A 22,416-nucleotide genomic window follows, 5' to 3' on the forward strand; every position below is an offset into this window, starting at 1 on the left:
AAACCTGTGTTTGCTTCCGCCTGGCTGGAGTAAGCACTGAGTCTGCTCCAGCAGGCCGAAGGGTTGTATATGCTCCCGCCAGCAGGGAGCAGACTTTTGATAAGTGGGGGCATGTAAACAGCTCAAGATGTTGCTCCAGCCCAGAGATAGCAGTATAAATAGCTGCTCCCTCAGGGTGAGAGCAGTATGCTCCAAGCTGACTGGAGCATTTTCAAAGCTGCTGGCCGCTGGGATCAGATTTAGTGTTTGCTCCTGTTTGGTGGGAGTTCAAGTTTGCTTCTCCACGTCAGTGTGGACAGGGAAAACACTGTGTCCAGGGGTGGGCTCCCAATGCAATAGCATGTGAGACGGCCCTAGAGAATGGGGTCCCAGAGGATAAAAAGGCTTAGGGAGGTGGTCTGCGTGCCCCCCTTCTGTTTCTCTAAAGCTAGTGGCCCTGGGAGATGGGGTCCACATGGTCTTTTCCCTCCCCAATTTTGGTAAATTTCAGCACCAGGGATAGGCTCCCAGGGGCCTACAATGGGTCGAAGAGTGAGGCCGCATGCCCCCTCCTCTTATTGAATGCGGCACCGGGGAGTGGGCTGCCAGGGGCCATCATGGCCCCCTTAATTCTAATTTAAGCAGAGGCCCTGAGAGATGGGGTCTCCAGGGCCTTTTTTATGGCTTGGGGACGGAGACCACATGGCTCCCAACCGCTTTTAAACTACATAGTGCCCAGGGAGTGGGCTCCCTATGGTCAAACACAGCTCAGGAAGGGAGTGGGGGCTGTGTGCCCCCTCTCACCATATTACTTTCATTGGGCCCCAGGGATAGAGTCACCGGGGCCAAATGTAGCCTGGGGAGGCGGGCAGCATACCCCCTCCCCTAAATAATCAAATTCGGCCACATGGGATGGGATCCCAAGATGACCCAAGGGGAAAAATGCTCCCAGGGTCAATCAGAAAGCTCTATTTTTAAAATTGGGTTGGAGGGGCTCTTGCGAGAGTCCCTTGAACCCAACTGTCCAGATATACAAATTTTTTTAACCTTAACTTCTCAAAAACGATTGAACAGATTTACACCGAATGACAAACAGCACAGTCTGCGGACCAGGATCTAACTTACTGCCAAATTTAGTGTAATTCCGTTGAGCTGTTTTTGCAGTGAGGCTTCTTAAAGAAGAATTGGGGAGCTAATGTGGCCTAACGTCTAGGCCGGTCGATCTACACACACACCCATATATATACACACACACCCACACACACACATATATGTTTCACTGGTAAGCCTTCTTATTTTCCTAATCCATGTTTGCCAGTGTTTTCAAAACTGGTTTTCACAGAAAAGACGTCTAACTGTCAAATTTGTAATTTTATAATTTGCAGTGCTGAATAAATTTAGAGGATATTTAGCTTCAATAAACAAATAAAAAACTTACATGAGTGTTCAACACAGCAGTTCACCTTTCTTTCACACCAGGTAAAAAAAGCATTCATTTTACAATGGCAGTGCTGCTCTCAAAGAATTAATGAACAGACCTGACAAGGTCACCCTTGCAGGGCCCTCCTTGATGAAGCACCTACCAATGGACTATGCCCAGTGTGTAAAAATAGGAGAGTTTTTTGTTATTTGCTAATAGGTAATAACTTTGCTGCCTTTTATCATTTTAGTATGTTTCAAGTTGGTTTCGGAATGTCAGGTGTGACTAGGTTTCATGCACATCTGTTGGTTGGGGCGAGGGGTTCACAGTTAAAGGGATAGGATAAACAAAACAAAATAATTTTTGCTCTTCCTGTTACAGAAATACAGATGAATAACACTAGATCCTATTGAGCATGAAGGTGGAACTTTACTCAGAATACACCATTTTGTATTTTGGTGTTAATCCATTCAGTAGTTCATTTACATATTTACATTTCAAAAAGGTGTATGGCAGATTGCCCAGTTTTAATGACAACAATATTTTAGCCGTTACATTTTAGATTATTCATAGATTATTTTGATTTGGATGAAGGACCATTTGATGGATCTACAGAGCCAAATCAGATATGGATGACTTTTTGCTGCAGCTGCCATTATATGACACAAGGGAAATACTAATTTTGTTACATCCAAGAGAGCATGTGGACAGTAAAAGAGGAACAAATATTGCTCTCAAATATGGGAAAAAGAATGTTTTTGCCATGGCATCTGCAGATCTGCTACACAGATACACAAACACTATCAGAATAATTTTCTTATTCACTGGATCAATGGATGCATCTTTGGATACTGTGGTATGTGAGAAAAAGGGAGAAGATGGAATAACGGACTGGGGTAGGGTTCCCTACTCCTTGGGCTGATCTAAGGGATGGGAAAATAAAACACCTTCACAGTTGGTAGTGCTGATATGAGGGAAGGTTTTGTAGCTATCCGGCTGAGCACAAATGCAATGCTTATGACTTCAATAAATCAATCAATCATGTCATTTGTAGAGCACGCTACTCACCCGTGGGGGTCTCAAGGCGCTGGAGGAGGGGGGGGCGGGGGCTACTGCTGCTCCAAATAAGTAACAACACCTCAAAGTTCAATGTAATTAAATAACAATTCTCAAAACAATAAATAATAAAACATTCAAGTTTGTCTCTTTCATAGTTTTAAGGTTAATATAATGTATAATCTCATTTCTTATGTTAATTATGACGTTTGCACATGCCACATTAAGTGTGAGGTCAAGAGCACAGCATCTGCTGTGTAAATTATGATGATTATGTGAGCTATGTCAATTATGGATTGCAGTCCTAACCATAATTTGTGAATTTCACTAGTTTTTGTTAGTTTTGATTTCGAAATCATAACTCAGCTTTATCAGTGTTTTGTGTTTTCTGTGAAATGCTGAAGTTTTTTTAAACCTATGTTAATGTGCTATAACTAAAGTTAACCATAACTTTAGTTTATTTGTTGTTTTGTTCAGAGAGGATATGTATGCTTAAAGGGTAACTGGGCAATATGGCTAAAAGCTGAGTGGTTTGTAAATGTTTACAGAATTCCCAAGATTCCCGAGATGACAATATAGTACCATATTATACATGGTGCCCATTATGTATTTTTTGTATTAGATGTCGATTGTTGGGAGGTTAGCTTGAAAAAGATATCTTCTTTAGAGTCACAGCAGACAACAGGCAATGACTGGAATTAGAATATTTAGGTTTTGTTTACCTCTCTTTAATAAACTGTCAATAAATTAATGGGCATTGGCGAGAATAGGCAATTCTGTGGCTGCAGCAATTACCACAGAATTATGGATTTACTGCATTTGCATTTCCATTTAGATATTAGATAAGTTGGCACACACCTTTTCTAGGACAAATCCTTGAGTCAGCACTACCACCCGTAGCCACTGGCTTGTCAGTCTACAGTGGCAGCAGAAGTTATCTATTACTGAATATTTTGTACCTTCTGATTCTATATATGGCCCGCTGCTGGCTTCTGTGAGAAAATCAATGCACACATAGAAGGCAAATTACAATTTTCAGCCAACAACCATCTCTGGTCCACAATAGCATGATGCGTCACTGAGCATTGTATTGCACTCTGTGGCAATTGGCTCTTACCGGGGGATTTGGCTTTGGGGCTGGGATCATGTCAATTTCCATGAGATGTTGCAAGCCTCCAAAATTTCCAACCTTCTCGTGTTTTCTCCACTTTGCTCTTCGGTTCTGGAACCATATCTGTTTGGAGGTGGGTACAAAATTAGGGTCAATGCAACAGTTCTCTTTCAATTTTTTAAGACTCTGGGTGCAAACAGCTGTCAAGCATGAAGGTGGAAGGCAAGTCTCTAGCCTGTATGACTTTCTCAATGGGGTAACAGTGAGAAATGATGTGAAGATCATTATGAGCAGTGGGCACAGGCAACATTAACAATACAATTCTGGGTACGAGAGGAAATGTCACCCAATGTTATTTTATTGTTTAGTTGTTAATTTGTGGGCATGTGGAACACATGAGAAAAGACTGACTCTGAGGTAGGCACATATACTAGATTAATGTATGCGCTACTTCATAACAACTCCAAAATATACATTCACAGTATCCCAGCCTGCATTAAAAGGATTGGACCATTTTAAATGAGATTCTGAAGCACCTTGCCTGTCCAATAGATAGCCCAGCGGGCAGGGTGCAGTGTAATTAAAAAGTTGGCCATGTACTTTTAAGTTTTAAATGTTCTGGTAATTAAAATTCTATAAATCAATTTTTTCACTAATGCAATACAAATCTCACCCCTAGGAACCCTGGTGTTTCCTTATTACAGTTAATAATCTGTAACTTGTGAAAGGGAACAGGTAACCAGTTCATGTTTGGTGTCTTTGGAATTGTAATGTAACATTCTCTCTTACGGTAAAGTCGGGGTTTCAGTTACAATTTTGAAAATGCCACTTTTTGAAAGTGGGCATTTACTTGCCTTATGCATTTAGTGCCTGCCGCCTGTTTCTGGGTTACATGGCTGGGTATAGCTGACAGTTGGGTTTTGTGTAATTCTCCTAGACAGCTACGCACAATAGAGTGCTTAGGTGGGCCTGGATGGGCCACCACTGTCAGGTTGGGAGGGCGTAGCTGGGCACAGCCCTACCTGAATAGGCAGTGTCATGCTGCCACATAAAGCTTTGCACACCCCCTGTAGTTAGTGGGGAGTCAGGGCAGAAGAGACAGAAAATCTTTGCACTTCAAAGGGAAATACCTCTAGAAGCTTCTCCCATTTCAAAGGAGGCACCTGGTATAAATACTGGACCTCAGACACCAACTCCTCAGTACAATTCTAGACCTGTGGAGACTGCAGTGCTATTGAAAGGACTGCCACTCTGCTGGACTGCTGCCCTGCTGGACTACTGTCTTACTAGACTGCTGCCTTGCTGAATTGCTGCCCTGTTGCCTGAGTCAGAGGGATTGGCCTTCCAACCTGAACTCGGTACTCCCAGAATGACTCCAACGGCTAGTCAGATGGCCTACTGATTAGAGCCACAGGGACATAACAGGCTCCTCACCACCTGAGCTAGCACCCAGACACAGCTGGAGTAAGCCTCTGCCCCCTAAGTTGTGACTCTCAGGTCTTGCACCCTTGGTGTGACCTCAGTGGAGGTGAATGAAGTTTTTGGACTCTCGCGAAGTAGCCCTTTAGCGACAAAACCTTATCTCTCGCACTGCCCATCATTGCGAAGTCCTGTCAGCCCGACCCTTTGAGCTCATTGACAACCATCAGTGACACTTCCCTGCTCCTCACAGCCCACTCCACCATGAACGTGACTCTTTGCACCAGACTGAGAAGATAACTTTGCAGCAGGACTAACCTGGTCCCTGTATCTGACCTGCACTCCATCACGGTCAGCCTGAACTTGTAACTTTCCCCCGGTTTCACACGAACAGATTGCCGCAAGTAGTGCTTTGGCCTTTTTGGTGCTATTTTCACTTAAATCTTAACCATTGTATATCTCCGGTTCAACTGATTGGATGTTTGTTGTTTTGATCTAGATCTATTAATAAATTGCTGCTCTATATTTCTAATTTAGTGTGAAGTGCTGCATAATGTACACATTGCCTCTAGGTCAAACCGGACTTCTCTGTGCCAAGCTACCAGAGAGTGGAGCACAGGTTATTTGGAGTTTGGTTTTGCCACACCCTGACAAGGATTGTGGTTGCTGCTTGAGTAGAGTTTCACCACCCTCAACTAATAACCCACTTTCTCACAAAAGTTATTGCTTATTAAATGTAATAAGTTAACCCAAGACTATCCTATTGGAGAGGCAGGCCTCAGAGTAGTGAAAAATTAATTTAGGAGCTTCTTACTACCAGGACATGTAAAACTTAAAAGTATATGCCCACATTTTTAAATACACAGCACCCTGCCCTATAAGCTGGTTATATCCCACCCTATGACTGACTTAGGTATTAAAAAGGGACGTTTAGGCCTGGGCAAAAGTTTATTTTGCCAGTTCAGAATGGCAGTCCAAAAATGCACACATAGGTTGCAATTGGACCTAAAGCATGTTTAAGAGGACTACTTATGTGGGGGATACAATCAGTGCTGCAGGCTCACTAGTGGCATTTAATTTACACGACCTGGGCACGGGTAGTACCAATTTACTAGGGATTTACAAGTAAATTAAATGGGCAATTGCGTATAAGACAATTCTACCATGTTCTAGGGAGCACCTTCTCACTGGTTAGCAGCAATAAAGAGTCCTGAAGCCAGCAAAAACAAAGTCAGCAAAACAGAAGAGTTGAAGGCAAAAATGTGAGGGTATGCCACACCAAGGATACCAGGTCTAACAACTTTCAATTGGGAGCAGGTAGGAATGTCGAGTTTGGTTTCTAAGGCAGGCCTCGAAAAATCTACTCGTCCACTTGCAATTGCGAGTAAAATTTTATTAGGTCGAGTTTTTTTAAGCATATGGCGAGTAAACTCAGGCTGGAAAGGAACACTTTTTCTGTTCATTCAAAAAGTGAATGAGCAATAAAGATGACATTAAATCTTGGGGCATATTATCAAGGGGGTTTATCTCCGCTTTTTTGGCTTTAAAAGCCAAGAAAGCGGAGATAAAATTATCTCCCTATTACCGAGCTGTCGTTAACACCAGTTAGTGACAGCTAATAGGAGATAGCGACCATCTTGGGCCCCGCTTTGCATGTCAGTGATATTTATCACTAATGACATGCAAAGTGGGCGTGCCAAGATGTTAGCGACTGGAAACAGTCCCTAACATCGCTATCTCCTATTACCAACTTTTGGAGATATTTGCGCTAAGCGCGAATATCTCCAAAAGCTAACACCTGCCCTGAGCAGTTCTTAGCCATGTTATCCAATGGGAGGTGGATAACATGGCTAGGAGCATTGCGGACGCTTTTTATCGCATTTGCGATAAACCTTGCTAATAGCAAGGTTCATCTGCGATAAAAATCGCCGATTTGCGGCGATAATTTTTGTCTCTAAACAAGTTAGAGACAAAAATTATCGCTAGTTGTTGGTAATATGCCCCCGAGTTTTTATCTTGACACATTTGATGTCTGTTCAAGGAAAGACGTCAAATGTCAGTTTGTCTTTTAACTAATTGCTGCTTGGAAAATGCGGTTTATTTTTCTTTCTCTTACTAGAGTTGGAGGTTTTTGTCAAGTGAGCAGTCTGAAGATGTCAGTTATTTTTATCTAACACAAACCATTTAAATAAATAACCTGTAAATTAATATCACAAATATTTCAAAATATATCAGGAATTACAAAAGCAATTTTTTTTGTAATTAAGAAGTGTGAATCAGAGTTAAATAGGAGCAAAACACTTTACTTGGTGATGTGCATGAGACACATATTTGTATAAACTCTATTTTCAAATATTATTGTTTGTACACTATATAGTTTTATCAAAAAAGCTGTATGTCAGTGGAAAGGTTTGTGGCTATTTCGATGTAAAATCTGCTGATTACAAATGACAGTGTGATACCACGTTATGCTTTAGTTATGTATTTATTAAAAGTGATTGTTTTGAAACATGATTTCAGAAACATCCCTGCCCCCGCCCTGATGAAAATGCTGTTAAGAAACTAAGAGGCAAGTCAGGGGTCATGTGCATCCTATATGTAGCTAGTTTCTAATTATATGTGGGAAGAAAGTTTAAGTCTAGTAAATCAAACAAAATAGTTTTCGCACAGCAGACATGCTGAACTCGTACATTTGATGGTGCTCTCATATGTGATAATTAAGAAAATGGCGGCTCAATGAATTAAATTATTTGTCCACAATCTCGTCATTTGAAACCAGTTTGAGGGTCAAGAGCATTACAAATAGATCGAATAGATTATTTAAGTCACTAGACCTGCAGGTCTAGTAACTTTTTAATGATATCTCAAGGCCTGGTCTAAGGAACTGTAATTTAAAACCCTCTTTACGAACTTGGACCCGAATGCCTCAACACACGACTTTCCTTCTACACCCCCTCCCGCCAACTACGCTCCTCCAACCAAGCCCTTGCTGCTGTACCTCGCATCAACAAAACCACCATGGGAGGAAGATCCTTCTCCTACCTGGCGGCTAAAACCTGGAACTCACTTCCCATTCACCTTCGCCTCACTCAGAACCACCTAGCATTCAGAAAGCAACTTAAAACCTGGATATTCGACAAGTAATTCCCCACCCTTCTCCAAGCGCCTTGAGACCCTCTGGGTATGTAGCGCGCTATATAAAATATTTGAATTGAATTGAATTGAATCTTTAATGAAAAAGTTAACAGTAAAGACAGATTTTAAGTCACAAGTTCAAGACTAGAAAGCAGACGGGCCCGTGCAGGCAAGAGTGGTGGGGCAGGATATCGACGGGGATGACAAGGGAAAATTAGATAAATAATTAATTTTCCCCTTGTTATCTTCCATCGAAATCCCCCCCACCTGCCACACCACTCTTACCTGCACGGGCCGCGGCTGCAAGAAACTTAGCATTTTCTTGTCCCAACAATTTGGTGTCTGCAGCCTGTATCCTGTATATCACAAAACCTCTGCCTGAGCTCACTCACAAAGAGTTTGACACTAGTATTTTGTGTCCCCTGACAAGTTGGGGCCAGGGCAGGGGGGCAGTAAATTTCAGACACCTCTTGGGGGTGGAAACCTCCAGAACCTGCCCATACTGGCACAAGGTTATATATTGGACCATCCGACTCAACGCTTCGGTACACCTATGGGTCTGTGGAAGATTCAGAAGGACTGCTGTGCTGCTCTGCAAGAAGGACTGTGACTCTGCTGCCCTGCCAGCTTAGTGAGAAGGACTGGGCCTTCATCCTTCACCCAGGACCACCAGAGTGACTCAACGCTAGTTGGCTGGCCTCCTGATCAGAGCCTAAAGGACGGATAAGGCTCCAACCACCAGAAACCTAGAACCTGAACTCTGCCTGCTATGGACCCTACTCCCCTAAGTGGTGCCACCCCAGATCTGGACTCTTGGAAGTGGGTCTGAATGTGCTCTGCTAGCCCAGCTGTGGCCCTGTGAGGAGAACTGATGCAGTGCGATGCATCTTCTTGCAGCTGCATCGAAACCGCCTCAGCACAACGCATCTCCAACACACACCTTTGCATTACAGCACACAGCCTCCTCAGAACCATCACTGCGGGAGATATCCTCGATGCAGGCCTTCGCATTGCAAGCCCCTTGTCTATGGCATACTCGATGACGACGCAGCACTTGCATTGTTCTTTCACCTGTGCTTTTCATTTTGAATATTTTTAGGGTATATTTTATGCCTCTTTTGAGCTGGTACTTGAAAAGAATATGGAAAACTGTTGGAAAATTGCGCTCTGCAAAGTGTCCCCTCTCCTCCCTTTTTTCTGACCTTTTAATTGACTATAGGATTCTGGGCACTTTGCCACCACTAACTAGTGCCAAAGAGCATGTGCTTTCTCCCAAAATGTGTATAACATTGGCTTATCCACAAAGGGCACATTTAATTTACCTATAAGTCCAGAGTAAAGTGCACTACATGTACCCATGGACTATGAATTAAGTGCTACTAGTGGGCCTGCAACGCTGATTGTGCCACCGGCACAAGTAGCCCTTTAAACTAGCCTTGAGCCTGCCATTGTAGAGCATGTATGTGTAGTTTTACTGCCACTTCGACTTGGCATCTAAAAATCTTTGCCAAGCCCTAAACTCCCCTTAAGCCACCCCTAAGGTAGGCCCCATGTAGCCCATAGGGATGGTACTGGGTAAATACAAGGTACCTTTATACAATACTTGCAAGGGACTGCATGCCCAATGATGCCATTCACATTATGGTTGGGTTAATTTTTAAATAGAATTGGAACACCACTGCTCAGCAGTTTAACTTTTTTACAATATTGGATGGTCCATTTATGCTTTGATTTAAGTGATTTTTTCAACACTGAAATTCATTGGTTTACTATTCCTGTTTTTTCCTTTTACTTTCCTTCTAGGTGGTTTACATTTGCAGTATATCATTTAGTCTTGTGCCAGGCAACTGATTGACAGTCCTGATGAGGATCCCATATTTTAACATGATTGAAATGCCGTGGACACACACTCTGACCTGCTAGATTATGTCAAAAACTTTGGATTTGTTTGTGTTTAGAGATCCTTGTTCATGTAATCACCTTTAGGAAGTTGCCTTTTCTCTGCGCTTAAAGCTCTGTGTGCCTGTAGCCTGTCTCCAATACATGTCTGGGGTGGGTTACAGCTACACTTTATAAATTCCCCTTAGACAGCCACAAACACAGGAAGGTTAGATGTGTCTGAGTACTCATCTGCATTCTGAGGGCTCTTCCTGGGCAGGAATTGAGGGAGGGGCTGACACTTACACCGGAATAGGCAGTCTTCTGTCCCCATACAAAGGAATGATTACCTGTACAGGTAGTCTGGAGCCAGAGCTGGGAAGAAAGGGTTTTTGTGCACCTCAAAGACCCCTCTTTGAAGTTACCCTCCACTTCAATGGCACAACTGGGTATACGTAGAGGGGCTCTGACCCACCAAATCAGACACTTCTTCACCTACAACTGGACTCTATCAGAGTAACTTCTGAGCTGCATCAAGGACTGACTGCTGGACTGCTGACCTGGAAGGCCTGCTTTTCTCTTGTGCTACCCTGCTCCTTTCTGACCCTGATGAGGAGAGCTGGACTCTGCCTTGCACCAAAGTGATCTCCAAGGGCTTCTTGGCTTGCCTCCTGTTATTGAGTCACATGGAAATCAAAGTCTCTACCCCTGCTCTTGTGCCTGTCTCATTGGAAGTGGATCCAGATTCTGACTTCAGAGGCACCATCGCATTCGATGACTGCGTGAGCAGTAATTGACACATCGTACCAGGGGAAGGAGCAGAACCGGGCGCATCACATTGGAACCACCACAGCACCTGCAGAATCCAATGCACTGAACTGCCAATCGCCGCTGCGCAATCTACAGAGATCGAAGCATCCTTCGACAGCATGGAGAAACCCGGTGCATCGCTTCGGAACTTCTCGGCTTTGGCACTTCGCCTACAGAATTGACGCATCGCTACCACTGCGTGGAGAAAATCAACGCATCACCCACTTCAGGGTCAGCCTGTTGCATCACTTGACGGATAGTTAATGGCTCCTTTTATCTCTCTGTTGCAACCAGAATGAGGTACTTTATTCACAGGGCCTGTGTGGGTCATGTAGCCTTCTGGCACTCCATTGTGTGCCGCCTGAACTTTTGACTTTGGCTTGGTCTAGCACGATCAGATAACCCCCACAGGCACTTATTGATTCTAAGCACTAGAAACACTTTTATTCTTTAAAAATTCATAACACAGACTCTACTTATTGGATTTTTGTCATTTTGGTCTCGATGTATTTATAAAATTATTGTCTATCTTTCGAAACTTGAGTGAAGTCTTTTTGTTGTGTTTTCATTGTGTTACTATGTGTGCGTGCTGCACAAATACTTTACACACTGCCTCTTTAGATAAGCCTGACACCTCTGTGCCAAGCTACCAGATGGTGAGCACATGTCATTTCTAAGCTTGTATTTAGCTTACCCTGACTAGAGTGGTGGTCCCTACCTTGACAGGGTGCATACCTCTGCCAACTGGAGACCCCATTTCTAACAAAAACCTAGTCAGGAATGTTGCTATATAAACTTTTGCAATCGAAGTCCAATACAACTTGGAACGGGCAGAGGTTGAGCACACCAGCTTATTAACTCGGCACACCTGACCCACAACAGAGGTTTGGACATTGTGGGGAGGGATGATTTATGATTGTTCTTGGATTTCCAATATTAAATCAGGTGCTTTAGTAAAGTATTGAGCCATATGTTTTGCAGGGTATAATTACCTAGGGTTTCTTGTATGGGATGGGGTATTTTTCCTAAATATTTAAAGGTGAAACTGCCAATACGAAACCACCTAATCAATGTTTTCTTTCAATTTTACTATGCTCTTGAAGTAGCATGCTACATTTTTCATCTTCTGCAGTATCCAAATGGTGCCTGTTCCTCGGGATGAACTAGGTGTGAACGGGGGTGATCATACGAAATAATAAATTTCAGCCCAATAGAGTTATTTCATATTTTACTGATACTGCTGGATTTATGCTAAACCACTTGTCTACGATACATCCCTTGACTGGATTTAACAACGGAACTGTAAAATCATTACTTCATTATAATGAATGAGCCTCATGGAGTGATCTAGATCATACTTTGCATCAGCACTGGATTCTGGGTTTATTGGTTATTACTTTCTACTTTTGTTTAAACATTTCCTATATTGGTAACCATTCAGAACAGCCACTACCTTTAGAGCTACCCAATTTTTTCTTTAAATGTTTTACTGCTATTAGTTTATTTACCAATAACAGCAGTTTCCCTAACCTGCATTTACTGATCAAAGAACCCTATTCAGGCATAGAGGCATGTAGTGTAATTCAGTTTAATTAAGTGTATTTTTGAGATTATGAACAGATTTTTAATGATATCCATAAATGCTACATAGTTACTACCTTGTCCACGTGTTATTTTAACAGCATCTAGGACACTCATCAAAAATGTATGAATCTTTGACTGCCCTAACTATTCTCATAACAGGATTGTTCCGCCTAAGAATCATTTGTTAGTTTACCACTTAGTAGTTGGCTTTCTTCTTTGTTCTTAGCAGCAGAACTATTTATTCACTATTTTTCCGGCTTATCTTGGTCCAACCCACAATGCTCCACCTCAGTTCCAAAGCAATGTATAATACGTTTTCTGATTCACAAAATGCATAAGATGTCTTCCTAAGTTGAGTATGAGAGAGTACACATTAGTTAACAGAACTAAAGCCGTGCTAGTAAACTGCTTCTACTTTCGATCCAATAGATGTTTTTGTCTCCTTTATTTTTTTTTTACTATGGTCTTACTCATTACTCCATTAAAATATGATCTGATTAAAATCATCATTGTTGGAAAGCAGATTATTAGTAGTGTCAGATATGCATTTACCACTGGCAATAATACCACTGAAATGCTATAGGGCTCAGAATAGGTCTTAGAAAATTATTCCCATGCTCAACCCTTGGAAGCTTGGCTAGGAGCAGGCAGGCTAAACTTCAAAGACAGGTATGTAGAGCATTTTAAAACACCAATGAAGTAAATAATTAAGACACAACACACAATAAAATTCCAACACCAATTTATAAAAATAGGAAATATTTGTATCTTTACACTGACACTATAACAAAAGAAATCCACTCAGAACAAAGTGATGAGAGGCAATACAAATTTAGTACAAGAATGAGTCAAAAGACAATAATTCCTTCTCAAATTTTCTTTGGCTATGCGTTGCAATTCTTTTATTTTTCACATCCTTTGCACAGTTGCGTTCAGCCAACGCATTTCACCCTAAACAAGGCTTCTTCAGGGCAAGAAAAAATGGTAGGCACAGTTCAAATGCTCACAGTTGAAAGCACCAGTGGCGTAATACTTCAACAACGTCCCTTATGTCAGTCAAGTGAGTGCTACTTCCAAAATTCTGACTGTCCTTGCCGTAGATAACTAATACCGTGCACTGCTAGCAACTTCGGTTAATTCTGACGTTTTTCAGTAAATAAATCCATCCTGCTACGACAAATCCTCCATGTACGGCCCAAAACGTTTGTTTGACTAGACTCGGTAGTGCAGTGTTAATTAACCTTGCTGCCATTCTGTGTTTTGAAACATAATCCACTGTAGGAACCTGTGGATATGAATGTCTAAAGATTAGTCACTTTCTAGTGCTTAGAAACCAACAATGTCACTTTGGGATATTTGGTTGCCTCTGACAGGGACAAATTCACACTTAGCAACCTGTCTGGAGGATTTCTCACCAGACTTGTGCAGCCTCCTCCAGCAGACTTAATTCTGTTAGAATTCCTTCCTGAAGTTCTTCTTGCAGGTCCAAAGTGTCCAACACACAATCCAAGGGTCTGGAATCTCCAAGAGGGTCTTTGAAAGTTTGGGACTTGAATTCCCAAAATCCACTTGGACAACACCCTAACAAATCACTGGTAGTACTCCAGGCTGAGGATTCTTTGTGGTGATGGTCCATGTGAGCTCTGTTAACCTATAGCTAGCAGGGAGTTCACTCTTTAGTCCTTTTGAAGCAGGTTTGATCCACAGGGCTGTAGTTTCAGATGGTGCAAAAGGCACAATATTCAGACTGCAGGGCCTGGTGAATTCACATCAAACTCTTCAGCATGGGCCCTTCTGTTTCTTAGGTTTCAAAAAGCAGATCTGAGAGGCACTGCCCCTCTCAGACACTAATTCAGTGTTCTCTCGGGTGAAGCAGGAGGGCACTCCTGTCCAATGAGGTGCAGGTACCCCAGAGGATGACCACTTCCTCCAAAGTGTGGCACAGTGCTAACCCAGAAAGCACTCTTCCTCTAAAATTCAATATGTTAGAATTTTCAGCAGAGGGAGCATAACTAACTAAACAGGCCCATAGGATGGCTTCATCTGTATGGGTCCACTCCCCTTACATCTGGGAATTCCTCCAAATGATGAAACTCCCGCCACCCCAGCTAGCTTTTTTAACTGGGGGGACAATCACTTGTTTTGCTTCCGATGAGCGCAGCGTTCTTCCGGGAATGTACCATTGTAGGCGTTGTTTCAAGTAATCGGGGCCAATGCCATGTAAGGCCTTAAAGGCTGTGCTGTGGGCTTTCAATTGTGCCTGCAGCATTTTGCATGATCTGGAGTCTGTTCATATGTCTCTTTTGGATGTTCAAGTAGAGACTATTACAGTAATCCAGTAGGACTAAATGAACGCTGTGACTGCTGTCCTGAGGCTGCCCTCCAGAAGAAGGAATTTTTTTTCCCTCAGGATTCTGAGGATGGAGAGACTTGTAGAGACAACCCCATTTATCTGATCATCACCATTTGTTCTGGCCACCAAACAGGCGTCCAAAGATTTACGTTGTTGCCAAATATAATGACCTCTGTTTTTCCTGCATTAAGTTTCAGGCAGTTCGAAGACATCCAGCCGCAATGGCTTTCATGCAGTCGTGGCATCTTGTTCCAGTTTCAGCTTCTTTGCTGCGCTGGAGAAACAACACAATTTGCGCGTCGTCCGCATAGGATGTCAATTGGAACCCGAAAGACCTTAACAGGGCTGCCAGCAGGGACACGTACACGTTAAAAAGTGTACTCCCTGGGATACCTAGGGGAGACCCTGGACTCTGGGGGTACCTACCATGCCCAAACATTGTAGTTTATCCATTTTAAAGTGCGTCAAACACCAAAGTCGAGTTTGGGCACAGTGTGCATTTTAAAAGCAGTCCTGCAACACAGGGCTGCTTTTAAACTGACCTAAGGCTCCAGCAGTGCACACATGCAAGTGCAGAAAAGGCTGCTGGCCTCTAAACTGCCATGCCTTATTCTATACTAGGGACTTAAAGGTAGTTTCAATCCTCCTGCCCTATAAGTACCAGGGCCTTATAGGGAAGGTCCTGCCAATCACAGTGGTCCCCTAACCCATAGTCTACCCTAGTGTATGTAGGGGTTTTCACTGTATTCAACGTGTGTCTTCAGCATAGCACTGGCCCAGGGCCTGGTTAGGCAGAGCCCAGGTTCAGTCAGAGTCAGTTACCACCACTACCAGTCAGCAAAATGTTGGGGGCTGCCCAGGGCACAGGATGATTTTGCAACAATCAAAACTGGATAGAGTAGCAAACTCTTCAGTCTTGCCCATCTTTTCACATATGTAGATATAACACCAGTAAAACATTCCAAGATTCAAGTTAACTTGATCATCAAATCCACAAGATATAAAAATAAAGCACCTAAGAATACCCAATCTGTGATTTTCTTAGGCACTCCAGATAGTGTCAAAGCTCTTAACTGAAATTGAAAAAATAAACATTTAGCACAATATTCGATCAAAATTGTATACCCGCTGTTGGACTTGGCCCTTATGGCAGGTTCACCCCTAAACTTTTTGCTTTTAAATGTGACCTGATGTTAGTTGTTTTTGGCTTCTGCGCACTTTAACACTGTGTATCACTGTAAAGTGCGTGCACTCTCTGAGTGCGTGTGGTGAGTTTGGCCTGCCCTCCCATAGGAATCCTTGGGCGATATGTGTGTCTATGGTAGTTCCTGATGTGAGAGGAGTGCAGGGCCGAGTTTTGTATGTGCGAACTCGTGAGATTAAATGCTGTATGACGGTGTGCGCAGATTTAATGTGACTAGTGGAGAAGTGCCACTTTTAGAAGTTGGCAATTCTGTGTGCAGTGAATGTGAATTGACTGTCTGGCTTGTGATTGACAGGAGCTGGCTGGTGTGTTTGGCTCCAGGAGTCAGGATGGGTCTGCCCGGTGGTGAATAGGGAGATCTGCATGTAGATGGAAGGAAGGAGTTGCACCTGGGACCTGAATAGGGCTGGGTCTTCCCTACACAATGCTGGCTCCACCTCCTGTGGTGTGTCTGATGTCCCTGGCCTGTCCTGTGAATAGGGAGAGGGGCTGAGCAAAACAAAGTGCTCCCGAACCAGTTGCAACTGGTTCTCCCCCTGCCCTACAGCTTTAGACAAAGGAAAAGTGTGTATAAGGAGGGGCTGTGACCCCATGAAAAATGTTCGCTCTCTGTGTTCCTAACTTGAGGGGGTGCCTGCTCCTGCTGGGCACCAGGAGGTACCACCACTGGGGACTGCCTCCCTGCTGGAGGCCCTGTGAGCTGGCCCCTGGGCCCAGCCTTTGCCCCCTTTGTTCTGCAAGACTTTCCCTGAGCCCTGCCCTGCTTTAGTGTGGGGGAGCGCTTGGTTCTGACCCTGGACTTGGTATTTCCAGGACCTGAGAGTGCTCTCCTTTGCTGTTGTTCTAGGGAGCACTTTTTCCATCCCAGGAGTCCGTGGGCTCCGCAGCACAGAGCTACCTCATCTACAGAGGGAACCCTGGCCTGGGGATTCCCCTGCCATTGCTATCTCCCAGGCAGGTGCCCACCCTGCTTTATGGCCGTGTTTTTATGTTTTAATTGAGAGGGTGCCCACCCTGCATCATGGCCACATTCGACTTAATTTATTATCTCTGATGGGTGCCCCCTGCTTATTTAATCGTTTTTAGTGCGCAGGTGCCTACCCTGCGACTTTGCCTGGATTTTGGTATTTGACTTAAACGGGTGCCCACCCCGTGTCTCACCGCCGCGGCTCGAGCCGCGAGAGGAATCGCCTCCGGGCCGCTGCCTAGTGCGGCCCGGAAGGCAAGCCTAGTGACGTCTCCCGTGGGCCGGGCTTCCAGGAAGGAAGGGAAGCCCGGCGAGAGAGGGAACGCCGGCCAGGGAGAAGCCACGCACAGCCTCGCAGGCTCTATTTCCCAAAGTCCCAGTCCCGAGACAGGGGACCGGGTGAAGCTGTGTTCGGTGTTGTGCGGCGGGGCTCCCCCGAGCGAGGGGAGCCCCGGAGGCCGAGTCCAGCTACAGAGCAGCCCGGGTGAAGCTGGTGGCGAATCCTGGCTGCGCAGGGCTCCCGTGAGAAGAGGGAAGCCCCGCAGGCCGGCACCAAGCGCGATGAGGAGCCCCCACCAGCGAGCAGCCTGGAGAGTAACAAAGGGCTGGGGGGCTCCATGGGGACTATCGGTGCTGCCCGATGAAGGCACAGCACCCTGTGAGGTAGTTTGAGCGGGCCCGGCTTACAGCGGGCCGCTCCCACATTTGAGACAAGTTCTTGAACTTTGTGGTCTTCAGTATTTACCGGGTCAGAGGGGCCCGGGTGGCCCTCAGCTTTTGTCCTTAGAGACTGAGGGCTCCAACGAAGCCCCAGTTCTTTCCAGAGCCCTCATGTGGCTCCACCAGGGGGTACATTTTTCAGAGCCTAGAGGACTCCAATCAGGCCCCAGTTGATTTCAGAGCCTAGATGGCTCCCATGGGTACATTAGTTATTTACTGAGCCCCGTGTGGCTCCAACACTTGGCATAGTTGAAGTTAGGCGTGAGATGCACTCCTTCGCCCCCTTCATTTCCCAGCTGCCCAGCAAGTAGTGGGCAGCTGCCACGTTTAGGCCGAACTCTTGCGCATCTTTGCTTTGGCTGCCTAGGCAGTGCGCCCTGACTATTTTGGACAAGGGTCTTTGGGCCCCATGGAAGGCCAGTTGGCCTGCGGTCAGTAATTTCTGTGGTTCTTGTGAAAGGTGATAGGTGATTTGTGTTTATGTTGGTAATTCCCTGATGCTTAATGTGATTTTATACATAAAGCCTTTATGCCTGTTTTATACCTCTAAATGTGTTTTATGACTAGGAGGTTGTTTTGCCTAGTATAGTTTATGCTAGTCAGTTTATGTTTCACTGCGTGACCTATGCCTAAGGTGATTAGTATTGCGTAGTGTGTTCCTACCTTTTACCAGTGGTTACTGGTTGTGTTCTCAGGCGCGGTGCATCCATTGGGGCGTGGGGGAATCCTTGAACTTAAGTAAACTGATTCAGTTTACTTAAGTTCGAAGACCCGAGGGAGAACTGACAATCATGTCAGTCAGCATGACGTCGGACCGACCACCCCCTTCAGAGACTGAAGGGTGTGGGCGGTCTGGCGTCATGTTGACTGACATGATTGTCAGACTAGTGGGGGCAACAGGCAGCAGCACAACACAAGTGCACATGAGTGGGGACGGAGGGTGAATTTTCGCACCATGCCCACTCATGCGCACTTGTGTTTTCACCTGTTTGCGAATGCCCATTAGGAGCCCTTTGGGCTCCTAATGGGCCTGCTGCGGGCGAAGAATAGCCGTGCCCTAAGGAGTTCCTGGCGCCAGGATTGGCTGAGAGGGGTTGTAGGCGCCAACGGAGAGGGGACTCAGCGCGGACCTGCTGAGGACCTCAGGTAGGTGTAGGGTTTTTAAAATTTATTTTAATACCCCCATTCCCTCCCCACGATGACCCCCCCCCGCGTGACGCCCCCGCGACAACCCTATAACACCCCTCCCGCGAGCCGCAACTGCAGTACACATGGCTGCTCACCCCATCATTGGAACTAGTTGTGTCCATTTTCCTCCATAGATGGCGTGTTTCCACTAATCACGCAGGCTCCTGCTGGTGCTAGAATGTGTATTTCCTAAAGTTTATCAGTCCCCCACACCACCTAGCGACAAGGGCTTTCTCCTACAAGCCAGCGCTTTCTGTTTATATGTGCCCAAGCAACCCGTGTTCGCTCTTAAAGACAACGCCTTGCCACAGAAAACACACTGCTTCGCCATTACAAACAAATAAACCACAATTGTGGTGCAAACGACAACGGGTGAATTGTCGAGAGAGAGCCGCAGATACCTTCTCTGAATGACAGACGCAGAAACTATTTATTAACATAACAGCCTGTGCGTCACTTGAAGCATATTGGCTTAGTCACAAGTGCAGCGATCGATGGGGCCTCATAAAACGGGCATGGTAGCTGTGCAGGGTATCAGAGAAATCGCACTGCGTTCCCTGTTCACCTCCAGCGAGCACAGAGAAATAACGCCTTGCTGTAGCCCAGGAATTGAGAGATGTCGGCATGAATCACAGGGAACCTCTCATTTGCAAGTATCTACCTTCTAATGTATTCCTGATGAGACAACCTCGCTAATTATGTTGTGACACGTTCCGTAGGCACTAGTCAATTGTTTTAGACAGACAAAATGTGATTTAGCGTATTAGCTCGTTCATAAAGGGAGGTGGGATTTCAGAAGTTAAAAAAAAGAGAACCGGTAGTGGTGTATCCAAATTGTTTTCTTTAATCCCGTTACTACGTGGAGTCAATCCTCACGCCACTGCTCCTAGACTGTTGTGGGGCTGGGCCGGAGTACGCTGCAACTTACTATGAGGGGCTTTGTTTGTTCGAGTATCCATATTTAAGGATTTCTCTACTAGACTGTCTGCGACACACCACCAATTAACATCGTATTTGGGTTCTTACATTGATACTCTTTACGATTCACCTCGTATACATAGAGGTCAGTTGCCCTCCTGATTTCAGTGGAACGCTCTTTGGTGCATTTACTCGACAGCCATTACCTCAAGTGATCTGATTGGATCATATGGACTTTTGTTCCTCGTAGTTGCGTGCTCGTCTTGAAATTCAAATTGCTATGGTTTCTGATTTTTATATTTCTTGACACGAGCATGCTTTGATCTTGGATGTGCCGTGCCAGTCTCATTCGCATAGCCTTGAAAAAGTCATAGTACTGATCTGCAGTACTGACGAAACACGTGTCGGCTGTTTCTTGTCAAATCTACTTCTATGGATCTTCTAATAAAGAAAATGATAATTTGAACTTTCCTGCTTGTTTGTTATGTCCAAATGTTGATATGATAGGATAATTTCCAAATGTTGCGGAACTACAAGGAGACATATTAGTCTTTTTCTGTACACATGTGCTTCAGAAATGTGCTTTCTTTGATCCCTTCTTTGCGGATTTCAGAAGTTAGTTGTCCACAATATGGCCTTGTGCGCGCACAAGCAGAGATGCAGCTTGCTCCACCGGCGGCTGTCTCATTAGGACGAGAAGTAGGTTTACCAGTAGTAAACTAGGGTGTCAGAGAAGCCAGGAGAACTTGTCAGCTAATTAGAATGTGCCCCTGCGTGTAGACGCGGTGTTAGGCCAGAGTGCTGAGAACATATTAAAGCTTGTTTCTTGACCTTTTCTTTTTTCATTCGGTTATTACAGCCATGTGGTGATTTCTCTCATCACGTTTACGTGCCTTCGCCATTCTCAAGGCCTGCTTCACGAGGCAGTAGCCTCTGTGGGATCCGTAATGTACCTCACTGAGGGCGGAGAGGGTGACTGGCCATCATTATAACAAGACAATAATGATCCCCTCTTTCAGGAGTTACAGGGCTTTGACCTTCTGATTTTAGACGGCATCACTGCAGCTCTTAAACCACCTTTCTACGTACCCCTCCTAAGCCTACGCTGACTTGGAAGTAAAGCGACGACTAAAGAATTGGAAAGACTGCAGGTAAAGGCCGCTCTAACCTGAGTTGTGCACAACACGTGACAAGCTGCAAAGTCCCCGCACTTCACAACAAATGACTAGCTCATAGTGGCACTTACTCCTCCTGGATACTAATATCTACCCATATCTATAGTCTTACCTTAGCACTAGCCCTAAGCTACGTGACACTAACCCTAATCGTGTCCCCCTACATTAACACTTGCCCAACCACAGTCCAATCACTCCTCCTCACCTCTAACCCTAAAAATGTCCTTATGCCCTCACATTTCCACCTATCCCAAGCCTTAAACTTTCCCTTCATTTACCACTTCACTTTCCTTAACTACCTACATTTATTTCAGTTGAGGTAATAGGATTGGCTATGTTATGGCATTTCAAGGTAATGTAGACAATTAAAAGGAGCTCCCGCTCTCCCCAAGGTGAGTTACTCAAGTTGCCTGATGAGTGGCAGGCTTGCACCAGCACAATGTTAGCTGCTTGCGTTCAGAGAACTGGTCTAGTGAGGACAATATCTTCAGACTGCAGAGGAAAAGCTAGGCTATGATATTTGTTCACGTAATAAAAGACAATGCTTGATTTTAACAGATTTGTTTCATCCATGTTGGCCATCCCAGATTGCCTCCAATCTCATAAGAAGCAAAGTGTGAAGGTTTGGAATGTAAATAATATCTGGTATTAAGTCATTTATTACTTCCTTGACAGTAGCTGTAAATAGTTATTGGTAACCATTGAAATTATTTAGCTTTAATTTTATTGTGCCGTCATTTATTATGCCACCCTCTTGATTTTATTAGTTCTCGAATTTGTATTGATTTGTGGTTACACTGCAAGTGTTTCGTAAGTTTATGACTTGCATTTAATAAAACTCTGCTTATTTTATATTCAAATGTAATAGCTTTAGAGTTTGTCACTGCAGACCCTTTCAGGAACAACATGTCTTAGTAAAGAAGGTCAAAAATCCTTGCTCTGACAGCAGAGAAAAGAGGATCCAACCTCACGACCCTTAGCTCCATCAGGCCCCCTCAGAGGCTCTCGTTAAAACAAAGCATGGTGCTAAGAGTCCAAGAATCTCCTAGGAGCTGTAGCAGGTCTTAGAGTCGCACTGGGGACTGAAGCCACTACCCCATCATTAAGCACTGTCGTGAAGTACTGCAGCGCTCAGTACACCATCAAGCACTGTAAAGGACGCCATACTGCCATAAAGTGATGTACTGCAGCGCTTATTTTTTTAATAATTCAGTGTGCATGCATAATATATTCACACTGTGAGATGGGTAACAGATCTTGTTTTAAAAATGTACATTATATACTTACAAAGTATGCATTAAAGAAGATTTTAAATGGTTACAATAAGCAGGCCTCAGTAGGTGACGTGCTGCCGACTGAGTGGTAGATTTCCAATTTGTCAAGACGAGGGTTACCATTGTGTATTGTATGTTATGTTAAAGGGTTGCTTGAAGCCTCCTTTTGTTCTGAAGCCCTGGTCTTGTCCTATCTAGTAGTAGGAGTTCTATAGATGGTTGAAA

The 22,416-nt window shown here is 44.4% G+C and overlaps 1 protein-coding gene across 1 annotated transcript in view; it reads right to left on the reverse strand.

Moving 5' to 3' along the window:
* Positions 1–22,416, reverse strand: part of ISX (intestine specific homeobox) — a 68,556-nt gene that overhangs the window by 15,913 nt on the left and 30,227 nt on the right. Inside the window, exon 4 of the mRNA XM_086953615.1 lies at positions 3,573–3,689. Within this exon, the coding sequence (XP_086809741.1) occupies positions 3,573–3,689 (117 nt within the window). The remainder of the gene's footprint in view (positions 1–3,572; positions 3,690–22,416) is intronic.

This window comes from Lissotriton vulgaris, chromosome 1_2 (assembly GCF_964263255.1).
Source record: "Lissotriton vulgaris chromosome 1_2, aLisVul1.2, whole genome shotgun sequence".
Classification (NCBI taxonomy): domain Eukaryota; kingdom Metazoa; phylum Chordata; class Amphibia; order Caudata; family Salamandridae; genus Lissotriton; species Lissotriton vulgaris.